The sequence below is a fragment of the Hyla sarda genome, unplaced genomic scaffold, assembly GCF_029499605.1.
Source record: "Hyla sarda isolate aHylSar1 unplaced genomic scaffold, aHylSar1.hap1 scaffold_308, whole genome shotgun sequence".
Lineage (NCBI taxonomy): Eukaryota > Metazoa > Chordata > Amphibia > Anura > Hylidae > Hyla > Hyla sarda.
Window position 1 is genome coordinate 14,141 of NW_026609803.1, and position 13,184 is coordinate 27,324.

Here is a 13,184-nt window from a genome sequence, read left to right on the forward strand (position 1 = left end):
AGACAGAAAACACGTGACCTCTGTCATTAACAACAGCGTGTGAGAACCTTGAGAAGACAGAAAACATGTGACCTCTGTCATTACCAACAGCGTGTGAGAACCTTGTGAAGACAGAAAACATGTGACCTCTGTCATTACCAACAGCGTGTGAGAACCTTGTGAAGACAGAAAACACGTGACCTCTGTCATTAACAACAGCGTGTGAGAACCTTGTGAAGACAGAAAACACGTGACCTCTGTCATTCCCAACAGCGTGTGAGCACCTTGTGAAGACAGAAAACACGTGACCTCTGTCATTCCCAACAGCGTGTGAGCACCTTGTGAAGACAGAAAACACGTGACCTCTGTCATTACCAACAGCGTGTGAGCACCTTGTGAAGACAGAAAACACGTGACCTCTGTCATTCCCAACAGCGTGTGAGCACCTTGTGAAGACAGAAAACACGTGACCTCTGTCATTGCCAACAGCGTGTGAGCACCTTGTGAAGACAGAAAACACGTGACCTCTGTCATTGCCAACAGCGTGTGAGAACCTTGTGAAGACAGAAAACACGTGACCTCTGTCATTGCCAACAGCGTGTGAGAACCTTGAGAAGACAGAAAACACGTGACCTCTGTCATTACCAACAGCGTGAGAGAACCTTGAGAAGACAGAAAACACGTGACCTCTGTCATTACCAACAGCGTGTGAGAACCTTGTGAAGACAGAAATCATGTGACCTCTGTCATTACCAACAGCGTGTGAGAACCTTGTGAAGACAGAAAACATGTGACCTCTGTCATTAACAACAGTGTGTGAGAACCTTGTGAAGACAGAAATCATGTGACCTCTGTCATTAACAACAGTGTGTGAGAACCTTGTGAAGGCAGAAAACATGTGACCTCTGTCATTAACAACAGTGTGTGAGAACCTTGTGAAGGCAGAAATCATGTGACCTCTGTCATTACCAACAGTGTGTGAGAACCTTGTGAAGGCAGAAAACATGTGACCTCTGTCATTGCCAACAGTGTGTGAGAACCTTGTGAAGACAGAAAACATGTGACCTCTGTCATTGCCAACAGTGTGTGAGAACCTTGTGAAGACAGAAATCATGTGACCTCTGTCATTACCAACAGTGTGTGAGAACCTTGTGAAGACAGAAAACATGTGACCTCTGTCATTACCAACAGTGTGTGAGAACCTTGTGAAGACAGAAAACATGTGACCTCTGTCATTACCAACAGTGTGTGAGAACCTTGTGAAGACAGAAAACATGTGACCTCTGTCATTACCAACAGTGTGTGAGAACCTTGTGAAGACAGAAAACATGTGACCTCTGTCATTACCAACAGTGTGTGAGAACCTTGTGAAGACAGAAATCATGTGACCTCTGTCATTACCAACAGTGTGTGAGAACCTTGTGAAGACAGAAATCATGTGACCTCTGTCATTACCAACAGTGTGTGAGAACCTTGTGAAGACAGAAAACATGTGACCTCTGTCATTACCAACAGTGTGTGAGAACCTTGTGAAGACAGAAATCATGTGACCTCTGTCATTACCAACAGTGTGTGAGAACCTTGTGAAGACAGAAATCATGTGACCTCTGTCATTACCAACAGTGTGTGAGAACCTTGTGAAGACAGAAATCATGTGACCTCTGTCATTACCAACAGTGTGTGAGAACCTTGTGAAGACAGAAATCATGTGACCTCTGTCATTACCAACAGTGTGTGAGAACCTTGTGAAGACAGAAAACATGTGACCTCTGTCATTACCAACAGCGTGTGAGAACCTTGTGAAGACAGAAATCATGTGACCTCTGTCATTACCAACAGCGTGTGAGAACCTTGTGAAGACAGAAATCATGTGACCTCTGTCATTACCAACAGCGTGTGAGAACCTTGTGAAGACAGAAATCATGTGACCTCTGTCATTACCAACAGTGTGTGAGAACCTTGTGAAGACAGAAATCATGTGACCTCTGTCATTACCAACAGTGTGTGAGAACCTTGTGAAGACAGAAATCATGTGACCTCTGTCATCACCAACAGTGTGTGAGAACCTTGTGAAGGCAGAAAACACGTGACCTCTGTCATTACCAACAGTGTGTGAGAACCTTGTGAAGGCAGAAAACATGTGACCTCTGTCATTACCAACAGTGTGTGAGAACCTTGTGAAGGCAGAAAACATGTGACCTCTGTCATTACCAACAGTGTGTGAGAACCTTGTGAAGACAGAAAACATGTGACCTCTGTCATTACCAACAGTGTGTGAGAACCTTGTGAAGACAGAAATCATGTGACCTCTGTCATTACCAACAGTGTGTGAGAACCTTGTGAAGACAGAAAACATGTGACCTCTGTCATTACCAACAGTGTGTGAGAACCTTGTGAAGACAGAAATCATGTGACCTCTGTCATTACCAACAGTGTGTGAGAACCTTGTGAAGACAGAAATCATGTGACCTCTGTCATTACCAAGAGTGTGTGAGAACCTTGTGAAGACAGAAAACATGTGACCTCTGTCATTACCAAGAGTGTGAGAACCTTGTGAAGACAGAAAACATGTGACCTCTGTCATTACCAACAGTGTGTGAGAACCTTGTGAAGACAGAAATCATGTGACCTCTGTCATTACCAACAGTGTGTGAGAACCTTGTGAAGACAGAAATCATGTGACCTCTGTCATTACCAACAGTGTGTGAGAACCTTGTGAAGACAGAAATCATGTGACCTCTGTCATTACCAAGAGTGTGTGAGAACCTTGTGAAGACAGAAAACATGTGACCTCTGTCATTACCAACAGTGTGTGAGAACCTTGTGAAGACAGAAATCATGTGACCTGTCATTACCAACAGTGTGTGAGAACCTTGTGAAGACAGAAATCATGTGACCTCTGTCATTACCAACAGTGTGTGAGAACCTTGTGAAGACAGAAATCATGTGACCTCTGTCATTACCAACAGTGTGTGAGAACCTTGTGAAGACAGAAAACATGTGACCTCTGTCATTACCAACAGTGTGTGAGAACCTTGTGAAGACAGAAATCATGTGACCTCTGTCATTACCAACAGTGTGTGAGAACCTTGTGAAGACAGAAAACATGTGACCTCTGTCATTACCAACAGTGTGTGAGAACCTTGTGAAGACAGAAAACATGTGACCTCTGTCATTGCCAACAGTGTGTGAGAACCTTGTGAAGACAGACATCATGTGACCTCTGTCATTACCAACAGCGTGTGAGAACCTTGTGAAGACAGAAATCATGTGACCTCTGTCATTCCCAACAAAGGGGATATAATAAAGTATTGAAATGAACTTTTCTTATTGACCAAATACTTATTTTCCACCATAATTTGCAAACAAATTCTTTAATAATCAGACAATGTGATTTATGATTTTTTTCTCATTGTGTCTCATAGTTGAGGTTATTAGAGGCAAATAAAGGGATCTGTGATCCACAAAAACATGGCGCTCCTTTTCAAGGTGATGGCTGGGATTAATAGCCGTGAGTCGTAAATGATGGCGCTTTCCTTATTCTGTTGTCTTCAGGCAGTATACAGGGAACCACTGAAAACGCTGTTTCTTTTGATAGCCTGTTCCTTGTAGAATACTTCTTTGAATGGTCCAACAAGAAGTGACGCTGCAAAACGTTTATTAATCCCAGCCATCACCTTGAAAAGGAGCGCTTTTGGAGCACCGTGTTTTTGTGGATGACAGATCCCTTTATTTGCCTCTACTGACCAGACGTCCAGGACCGGTTCCCGTGACGGTGAGGTGCCAGCGGCCCTTTCCAGACCATCTGTCTCCCAGTGATCTGGGACTAAGAAGCAGTCAACAGTGTTGTGCCTGGGACAGGTGAGCGCAACACCATTAGTGCGCTTTTTCTCTGTTTCTTTTTCTATATATACCTGAGCCTCTAATAGTTGGGGTTATAACCTATGATGATCATCTTTATAAGGGGGAGAACGAGTACAATTGGGGGCTGACTAAATACTGTTTTGCCGCACTGTATAAAACATAGATGCTGAGCACATTCTTGGTTCACAAACTTTCATTACAACCCTGTGGAAAAAGCTGACAACATCCTAAGAAACAGCTGGAGACTCAGGACCCACAAGGACTGCTACATAACCATTATGCTGTTTTGTGAATTTGTTTTGACAAACTCTTTAGTATATTTTTGTGCCTGTGTGTCCTTTGTCCTTTTATTTTGTAAGTAGATGTGAAACGATTTTTTCTGAATAAATGTTTAAATTATCAGCTCTGGTCTTTGATCTCAAAATAGGTTCACCTTTCTGAAAGAGGCTCGGGTGAAACACACATTTATCAAAGGGTTAATTTGGTGACTTGCTGGGACTGGTAACAGGTACCAAGGGGTCAGGTGGCTTTAACCCTTGCACAAGCATCTCTCTAGTGTCTTGGTTGGACGATAGGACTGGATTGTGACCCCCCCCCCCCCCCCCCCATATGTCCATGTACACTGTTATTACATCATAAGTCTGTGTTCTTCCTCTTATTATGCCACCTCCATATGGCTCCTCCCATATGTCTATGTACATTGTCATTACATCATAAGTCTGTGTTCTTCCTCTTATTATGCCACCTCCGTATGGCTCCTCCCATATGTCCATGTACACTGTGATTACATCATAAGTCTGTGTTCTTCCTCTTATTATGCCACCTCCATATGGCTCCTCCCATATGTCCATGTACACTGTCATTACATCGTAAGTCTGTGTTCTTCCTCTTATTATGCCACCTCCATATGGCTCCTCCCATATGTCCATGTACACTGTCATTACATCGTAAGTCTGTGTTCTTCCTCTTATTATGCCACCTCCGTATGGCTCCTCCCATATGTCCATGTACACTGTTGTTACATCATAAGTCTGTGTCCTTCCTCTTATTATGCCACCTCCATATGGCTCCTCCCATATGTCCATGTACATTGTCATTACATCATAAGTCTGTGTTCTTCCTCTTATTATGCCACCTCCATATGGCTCCTCCCATATGTCCATGTACACTGTTGTTACATCATAAGTCTGTGTCCTTCCTCTTATTATGCCACCTCCATATGGCTCCTCCCATATGTCCATGTACATTGTCATTACATCATAAGTCTGTGTTCTTCCTCTTATTATGCCACCTCCATATGGCTCCTCCCATATGTCCATGTACACTGTGATTACATCATAAGTCTGTGTTCTTCCTCTTATTATGCCACCTCCATATGGCTCCCCCCCATATGTCCATGTACACTGTGGTAACATCATAAGTCTGTGTTCTTCCTCTTATTATGTCACCTCCATATGGCTCCTCCCATATGTCCATGTACACTGTCATTACATCATAAGTCTGTGTTCTTCCTCTTATTATGCCACCTCCATATGGCTCCTCCCATATGTCCATGTACACTGTTATTACATCGTAAGTCTGTGTTCTTCCTCTTATTATGCCACCTCCATATGGCTCCTCCCATATGTCCATGTACACTGTCATTACATCATAAGTCTGTGTTCTTCCTCTTATTATGCCACCTCCATATGGCTCCCTCCATATGTCCATGTACACTGTCATTACATCGTAAGTCTGTGTTCTTCCTCTTATTATGCCACCTCCATATGGCTCCTCCCATATGTCCACGTACACTGTCATTACATCGTAAGTCTGTGTTCTTCCTCTTATTATGCCACCTCCATATGGCTCCTCGCATATGTCCACGTACACTGTCATTACATCAAAAGTCTGTTCTTCCTATGACATCACATTCATATGGCTCCTCCCATTTCTCCGGGGTTCTTTCTGTTATGTAATTCGCCTTTTGTAAAGTCCATGAGAGTGTACACAATCGAGTGGGTGTCACCGTGGGTAAGTTTATTGGGGGCACCTGAGATTACAGGGGTCTCCTGACTGAAACATGGTGTAGACGTTTACCAGTGGGAACATAGTGAGCGCTCCCACCATAGAACCAGCTGCACACTGCCCCACACCACACCAGGGCGCTGTGTCCTTCATCCCGCAAAATCACTCCGATCATCACCTTCACGTAGGACAGGACCCCCCACAAACAACACCCAGGCTCCAACCTGTAGGGAGAGCAGAAGTCAATGATTATACCACCTGGCGATAACATACACAGTGCTCTGGGGGCCTCTTCTATTGGTCCTATGAGCACACTGTATACAGGGATCTCTGGGGGCCTCTTCTATTGGTCCTATGAGCACACTGTATACAGGGATCTCTGGGGGCTCTTCTATTGGTCCTATGAGCACACTGTATACAGGGATCTCTGGGGGCCTCTTCTATTGGTCCTATGAGCACACTGTATACAGGGATCTGGGGCCTCTTCTATTGGTCCTATGAGCACACTGTATACAGGGATCTCTGGGGGCCTCTTCTATTGGTCCTATGAGCACACTGTATACAGGGATCTCTGGGGGCCTCTTCTATTGTCCTATGAGCACACTGTATACAGGGATCTCTGGGGGCCTCTTCTCTTGTCCTATGGCACACTGTATACAGGGATCTCTGGGGGCCTCTTCTATGGTCCTATGGGCACACTGTATACAGGGATCTCTGGGGGTCTTCTCTATTGGTCCTATGGGCACACCGTATACAGGATCTCTGGGGGCCTCTTCTATTGTCCTATGAGCACACGTATACAGGATCTCTGGGGGCCTCTTCTATTGGACTATGAGCACACTGTATACAGGGATCTCTGGGGCCTCTTCTATTGTCCTATGAGCACACTGTATACAGGGATCTCTGGGGCGCTCTTCTATTGGTCCTATGAGCACACTGTATACAGGGATCACTGGGGGCCTCTTCTATTGGTCCTATGAGCACACTGTATACAGGGATCTCTGGGGGCCTCTTCTATTGGTCCTAGAGCACACTGTATACAGGATCTCTGGGGGCCTCTTCTATTGTCCTATGAGCACACTGTATACAGGATCTCTGGGGGCCTCTTCTATTGTCCTATGAGCACACTGTATACAGGGATCTCTGGGGGCCTCTTCTATTGTCCTATGAGCACACTGTATACAGGGATCTCTGGGGGTCTCTTCTATTGGTCCTATGAGCACACTGTATACAGGGATCTCTGGGGCTCTTCTATTGTCCTATGAGCACACTGTATACAGGGATTTCTGGGGGTTCTTCTATTGGTCCTATGAGCACACTGTATACAGGGATCTCTGGGGGCCTCTTCTATTGGTCCTATGAGCACACTGTATACAGAGATCTCTGGGGGCCTCTTCTATTGGTCCTATGGGCACACTGTATACAGGGATCTCTGGGGGCCTCTTCTATTGGTCCTACGGGCACACTGTATACAGGGATCTCTGGGGGCCTCTTCTATTGGTCCTACGGGCACACTGTATACAGGGATCTCTGGGGGCCTCTTCTATTGTCCTACGAGCACACTGTATACAGGGATCGCTGGGGGCCTCTTCTATTGGTCCTATGAGCACACTGTATACAGGGATCTCTGGGGGCCTCTTCTATTGTCCTATGGGCACACTGTATACAGAGATCTCTGGGGGCCTCTTCTATTGGTCCTATGAGCACACTGTATACAGGGATCTCTGGGGGCCTCTTCTATTGGTCCTATGAGCACACTGTATACAGAGATCTCTGGGGGCCTCTTCTATTGGTCCTATGAGCACACTGTATACAGGGATCTCTGGGGGCCTCTTCTATTGGTCCTATGAGCACACTGTATACAGGGATCTCTGGGGGCCTCTTCTATTATCCTATGAGCACACTGTATACAGGGATCTCTGGGGGCCTCTTCTATTGTCCTATGGGCACACTGTATACAGGGATCTCTGGGGGCCTCTTCTATTGTCCTATGGGCACACTGTATACAGGGATCTCTGGGGGCCTCTTCTATTGGTCCTATGAGCACACTGTATACAGGGATCTCTGGGGGCCTCTTCTATTGGTCCTATGAGCACACTGTATACAGGGATCTCTGGGGGCCTCTTCTATTGTCCTATGGGCACACTGTATACAGAGATCTCTGGGGGCCTCTTCTATTGGTCCTATGAGCACACTGTATACAGGGATCTCTGGGGGTCTCTTCTATTGGTCCTATGAGCACACTGTATACAGGGATCTCTGGGGGCCTCTTCTATTGGTCCTATGAGCACACTGTATACAGAGATCTCTGGGGGCCTCTTCTATTGGTCCTATGAGCACACTGTATACAGGGATCTCTGGGGGCCTCTTCTATTGGTCCTATGAGCACACTGTATACAGGGATCTCTGGGGGCCTCTTCTATTATCCTATGAGCACACTGTATACAGGGATCTCTGGGGGCCTCTTCTATTGTCCTATGGGCACACTGTATACAGGGATCTCTGGGGGCCTCTTCTATTGTCCTATGGGCACACTGTATACAGGGATCTCTGGGGGCCTCTTCTATTGGTCCTATGGGCACACTGTATACAGGGATCTCTGGGGGCCTCTTCTATTGGTCCCATGAGCACACTGTATACAGGGATCTCTGGGAGCCTCTTCTATTGTCCTATGAGCACACTGTATACAGGGATCTCCGGGGGCCTCTTCTATTGTCCTATGAGCACACTGTATACAGGGATCTCTGGGGGCCTCTTCTATTGGTCCTATGAGCACACTGTATACAGGGATCTCTGGGGGCCTCTTCTATTGTCCTATGAGCACACTGTATACAGGGATCTCTGGGGGCCTCTTCTATTGTCCTATGAGCACACTGTATACAGGGATCTCTGGGGGCCTCTTCTATTGTCCTATGAGCACACTGTATACAGGGATCTCTGGGGGTCTCTTCTATTGGTCCTATGAGCACACTGTATACAGGGATCTCTGGGGGTCTCTTCTATTGGTCCTATGAGCACACTGTATACAGGGATCTCTGGGGGCCTCTTCTATTGGTCCTATGAGCACACTGTATACAGGGATCTCTGGGGCCTCTTCTATTATCCTATGAGCACACTGTATACAGGGATCTCTGGGGGCCTCTTCTATTGTCCTATGGGCACACTGTATACAGGGATCTCTGGGGGCCTCTTCTATTGTCCTATGGGCACACTGTATACAGGGATCTCTGGGGGCCTCTTCTATTGGTCCTATGAGCACACTGTATACAGGGATCTCTGGGGGCCTCTTCTATTATCCTATGAGCACACTGTATACAGGGATCTCTGGGGGCCTCTTCTATTGTCCTATGGGCACACTGTATACAGGGATCTCTGGGGGCCTCTTCTATTGTCCTATGGGCACACTGTATACAGGGATCTCTGGGGGCCTCTTCTATTGGTCCTATGGGCACACTGTATACAGGGATCTCTGGGGGCCTCTTCTATTGGTCCCATGAGCACACTGTATACAGGGATCTCTGGGGGCCTCTTCTATTGTCCTATGAGCACACTGTATACAGGGATCTCCGGGGGCCTCTTCTATTGTCCTATGAGCACACTGTATACAGGGATCTCTGGGGGCCTCTTCTATTGGTCCTATGAGCACACTGTATACAGGGATCTCTGGGGGCCTCTTCTATTGTCCTATGAGCACACTGTATACAGGGATCTCTGGGGGCCTCTTCTATTGTCCTATGAGCACACTGTATACAGGGATCTCTGGGGGCCTCTTCTATTGTCCTATGAGCACACTGTATACAGGGATCTCTGGGGGTCTCTTCTATTGGTCCTATGAGCACACTGTATACAGGGATCTCTGGGGCCTCTTCTATTGTCCTATGAGCACACTGTATACAGGGATTTCTGGGGGCTCTTCTATTGGTCCTATTGGTACACTGTATACAGGGATCTCTGGGGGCCTCTTCTATTGGTCCTATGGGCACACTGTATACAGGGATCTCTGGGGGCCTCTTCTATTGGTCCTATGAGCACACTGTATACAGGGATCTCTGGGGGCCTCTTCTATTGGTCCTATGGGCACACGGTATACAGGGATCTCTGGGGGCCTCTTCTATTGGTCCTATGGGCACACTGTATACAGGGATCTCTGGGGGCCTCTTCTATTGGTCCTATGGGCACACTGTATACAGGGATCTCTGGGGCCTCTTCTATTGGTCCTATGAGCACACTGTATACAGGGATCTCTGGGGGCCTCTTCTATTGTCCTATGAGCACACTGTATACAGGGATCTCTAGGGGTCTCTTCTATTGGTCCTATGGGCACACTGCATACAAGGATCTCTGGGGCCCCTCCTATTGGTCCTATTGGTACACTGTTTACATTGTTCTCTGGGGATATCTTCTATTGGTCCTATGGGCACACTGTATACAGGGATCTCTGGTGGGTCTCTTCCATTGGTCCTATGGGCACACTGTATACAGGGATCTCTGGGGGTCTCTTCTATTGGTCCCGTGGGCACACTGTATACAGGGATCTCTGGGGCCCCTCCTATTGGTACACTGTTTACAGGGCTCTCTGGGGGTATCTTCTATTGGTCCTATGGGCACACTGTATACAGGGATCCCTGGGGGCCTATTCTATTCCTGTGGGCACACTTTAAAGGGTTCTCTGGGGGGGGGGTCTTCTATTGGTCATATGGGCACACTGTATAAAGGGATCTCTGGGGGTCTCTTCCATTGGTCCTATGGGCACACTGTATACAGGGATCTCTGGGGGTCTCTTCTATTGGGCCCATGGGCACACTGTATACAGGGATCTCTGGGGCCCCTCCTATTGGTACACTGTTTACAGGGCTCTCTGGGGGTATCTTCTATTGGTCCTATGGGCACACTGTATACAGGGATCTCTGGGGGCCTATTCTATTCCTGTGGGCACGCTTTAAAGGGTCTCTGGGGGGCTCTTCTATTGGTCATATGGGCACTCTTAAAAATCGGGGCTGAAGACTTTCTGGATACATTGTATATAGTGACCGGGGCTGAAGGCTTTCTAGATACAATGTATCTAGTGACCGGGGGTGAAGACTTTCTGGATAACTAATGGTTAAAATACATACAATAATGACGCCACCGATGTTCTCTTGCTGCAGAGGTGGACAGGGACTTAACACAGCCATAGCCATGATGTATGATCCAATGCTGGAACCGATCCCAGTCAGACCCCCGACGGTCAAGAGACTCCTACAGGAAATCCCAAAATAGTCAGTGAACATTTTTTTAGTTCAGGAAATATGTGAAGTGACGCCAAATCCTCTGAAAAATTTGAAACTGTGTGAGAAGACAGGACTAATAACAAATATTCAGGAGACATAGTGCACCCTTACTTCCTTGTTATTTTTTATCTGAAAATAAATAAGTAAACCCAGGTTTGGGGATTACCATCCCATCCGCTTTGTTCCAAGCATTAAATATCCTTTCAATAAAATAATTTTTTCTTCAATTGCTCCCAACCCCCAAATAATCTCAGATCACTGTATAATTTAGAGATACTGAACTGTAAGTTGGCAAGTAACTTCCCTTACCTGTTGGGTAGATACATGGCAATGCCACATGCTAAGGGGTTGCAATGGAAGTGAGTGTGGCAGCCAGGTGATAGACGCTTCCTCATACGGCATACAGGAATAGGTCTGGATGGAGGGCAGCACGGCGTTGGTCAGAGCATTCACCCAGGCAGTAGGAGGTAGATGAAGACCTTTTCCCATATCGTATACTTTCCCGTTTCTTTCTTTGCGCCTTTGTTGCGGCTTCATCCTCGCCCATCATCGGCTTCTGCTCTACTCCTTCACCACCAGATTTCTCTTCGTTCTTCTCTTCTGTTTTCCGGCTTTTTGTGCTCCTGTTCCTTGGGCATCTTGTGAAGGATGGTGAAAGCGATCAGACAGAGACCCATCATACCCGCCAGAAACAGAAAGAAACTCCATGCTGGGAATCGAGCTGGCTGGTAAACGGCTGTTAAGTTTCCGACAGTGTAGGAGCCGTTTGATTGAGTTGTGTTCATGGGTTCACAGCTCACCACAACCCACACCTTGAGCCAAAGCGAGTAAAGCTGGCATCAGCCCACTAAGGCCCCTCTCCAATGAAGTATGAGATTAGGTAATCCGGACTGAGACGAGTCATATAAGGAAGAAACGTGACAGAAGACGTGCAGTCCACCAATGACAGAAAGAAACATAGAGAACAGCAGAGCGGTACTTCTTTGTGACGAACCAACTGGCTTGTCTCCTGCCAGAGGAAAGCAGCAAAACGCAGGACACAACACCCACTGCCACAATCACAAAGATTACAGGCCCCTCACTGAGATGTCCTGGACAAAACCTGTGAAGAAGAGTGACTGGCAGTGGCCCAATGTTAGCAAACTGATGAGTATGGAAAGGTAGGAAGGAAGCTCCCAGCCTTCTGGAGTGTGAGGCACCAAAAGAGGTAGCTCCACCCACACTCCATTGATGGCCACCCAAGAACCCAGGCCTAGCAGGGCAGAAAGAACATGCAGGATGACCGCCATGATGCTTCAGGTTGTGATCAGTAGGATCTAAATAGGTTAATAGGTCATTCCTTCAGTGATGGATCTGAGAAGGTTATAAGGTCATTCCTTCAGTGATGGATCTGAGTAGGTTATGAGGTCATTCCTTCAGTGATAGATCTGAGAAGGTTATATATAATGTCATTCCTTCAGTGATGGATCTGAGTAGGTTATGAGGTCATTCCTTCAGTGATAGATCTGAGAAGGTTATATATAATGTCATTCCTTCAGTGATGGATCTGAGAAGGTTATGAGGTCATTCCTTCAGTGATAGATCTGAGAAGGTTATATATAATGTCATTCCTTCAGTGATAGATCTGAGAAGGTATAAGGTCATTCCTTCAGTGATGGATCTGAGTAGGTTATGAGGTCATTCCTTCAGTGATGGATCTGAGAAGGTTATAAGGTCATTCCTTCAGTGATGGATCTGAGAAGGTTATAAGGTCATTCCTTCAGTAATGGATCTGAGTAGGTTATGAGGTCATTCCTTCAGTGATAGATCTGAGAAGGTTATAAGGTCATTCCTTCAGTAATGGATCTGAGTAGGTTATGAGGTCATTCCTTCAGTGATAGATCTGAGAAGGTTATATATAATGTCATTCCTTCAGTGATGGATCTGAGTAGGTTATGAGGTCATTCCTTCAGTGATGGATCTGAGAAGGTTATAAGGTCATTCCTTCAGTGATGGATCTGAGAAGGTTATAAGGTCATTCCTTCAGTAATGGATCTGAGTAGGTTATGAGGTCATTCCTTCAGT

The 13,184-nt window shown here is 46.4% G+C and overlaps 1 protein-coding gene and 1 pseudogene across 1 annotated transcript; both read right to left on the reverse strand.

Annotated features, from left to right (window-relative positions):
* Positions 1–3,337: 3,337 nt before the first annotated feature.
* LOC130328483 (uncharacterized) lies at positions 3,338–5,721 on the reverse strand. The gene is made up of 2 exons (XM_056553466.1): positions 5,292–5,721; positions 3,338–5,212 (listed from the first exon to the last, which is right to left on the reverse strand). The coding sequence occupies exons 1-2, from the start codon at positions 5,719–5,721 to the stop codon at positions 4,320–4,322; spliced, it is 1,323 nt and encodes a 440-aa protein (XP_056409441.1). The 3' UTR covers positions 3,338–4,319.
* LOC130328484 (solute carrier family 52, riboflavin transporter, member 3-B-like) lies at positions 3,338–12,647 on the reverse strand (annotated as a pseudogene).
* Between the last annotated feature and the right edge of the window lie 537 nt (positions 12,648–13,184).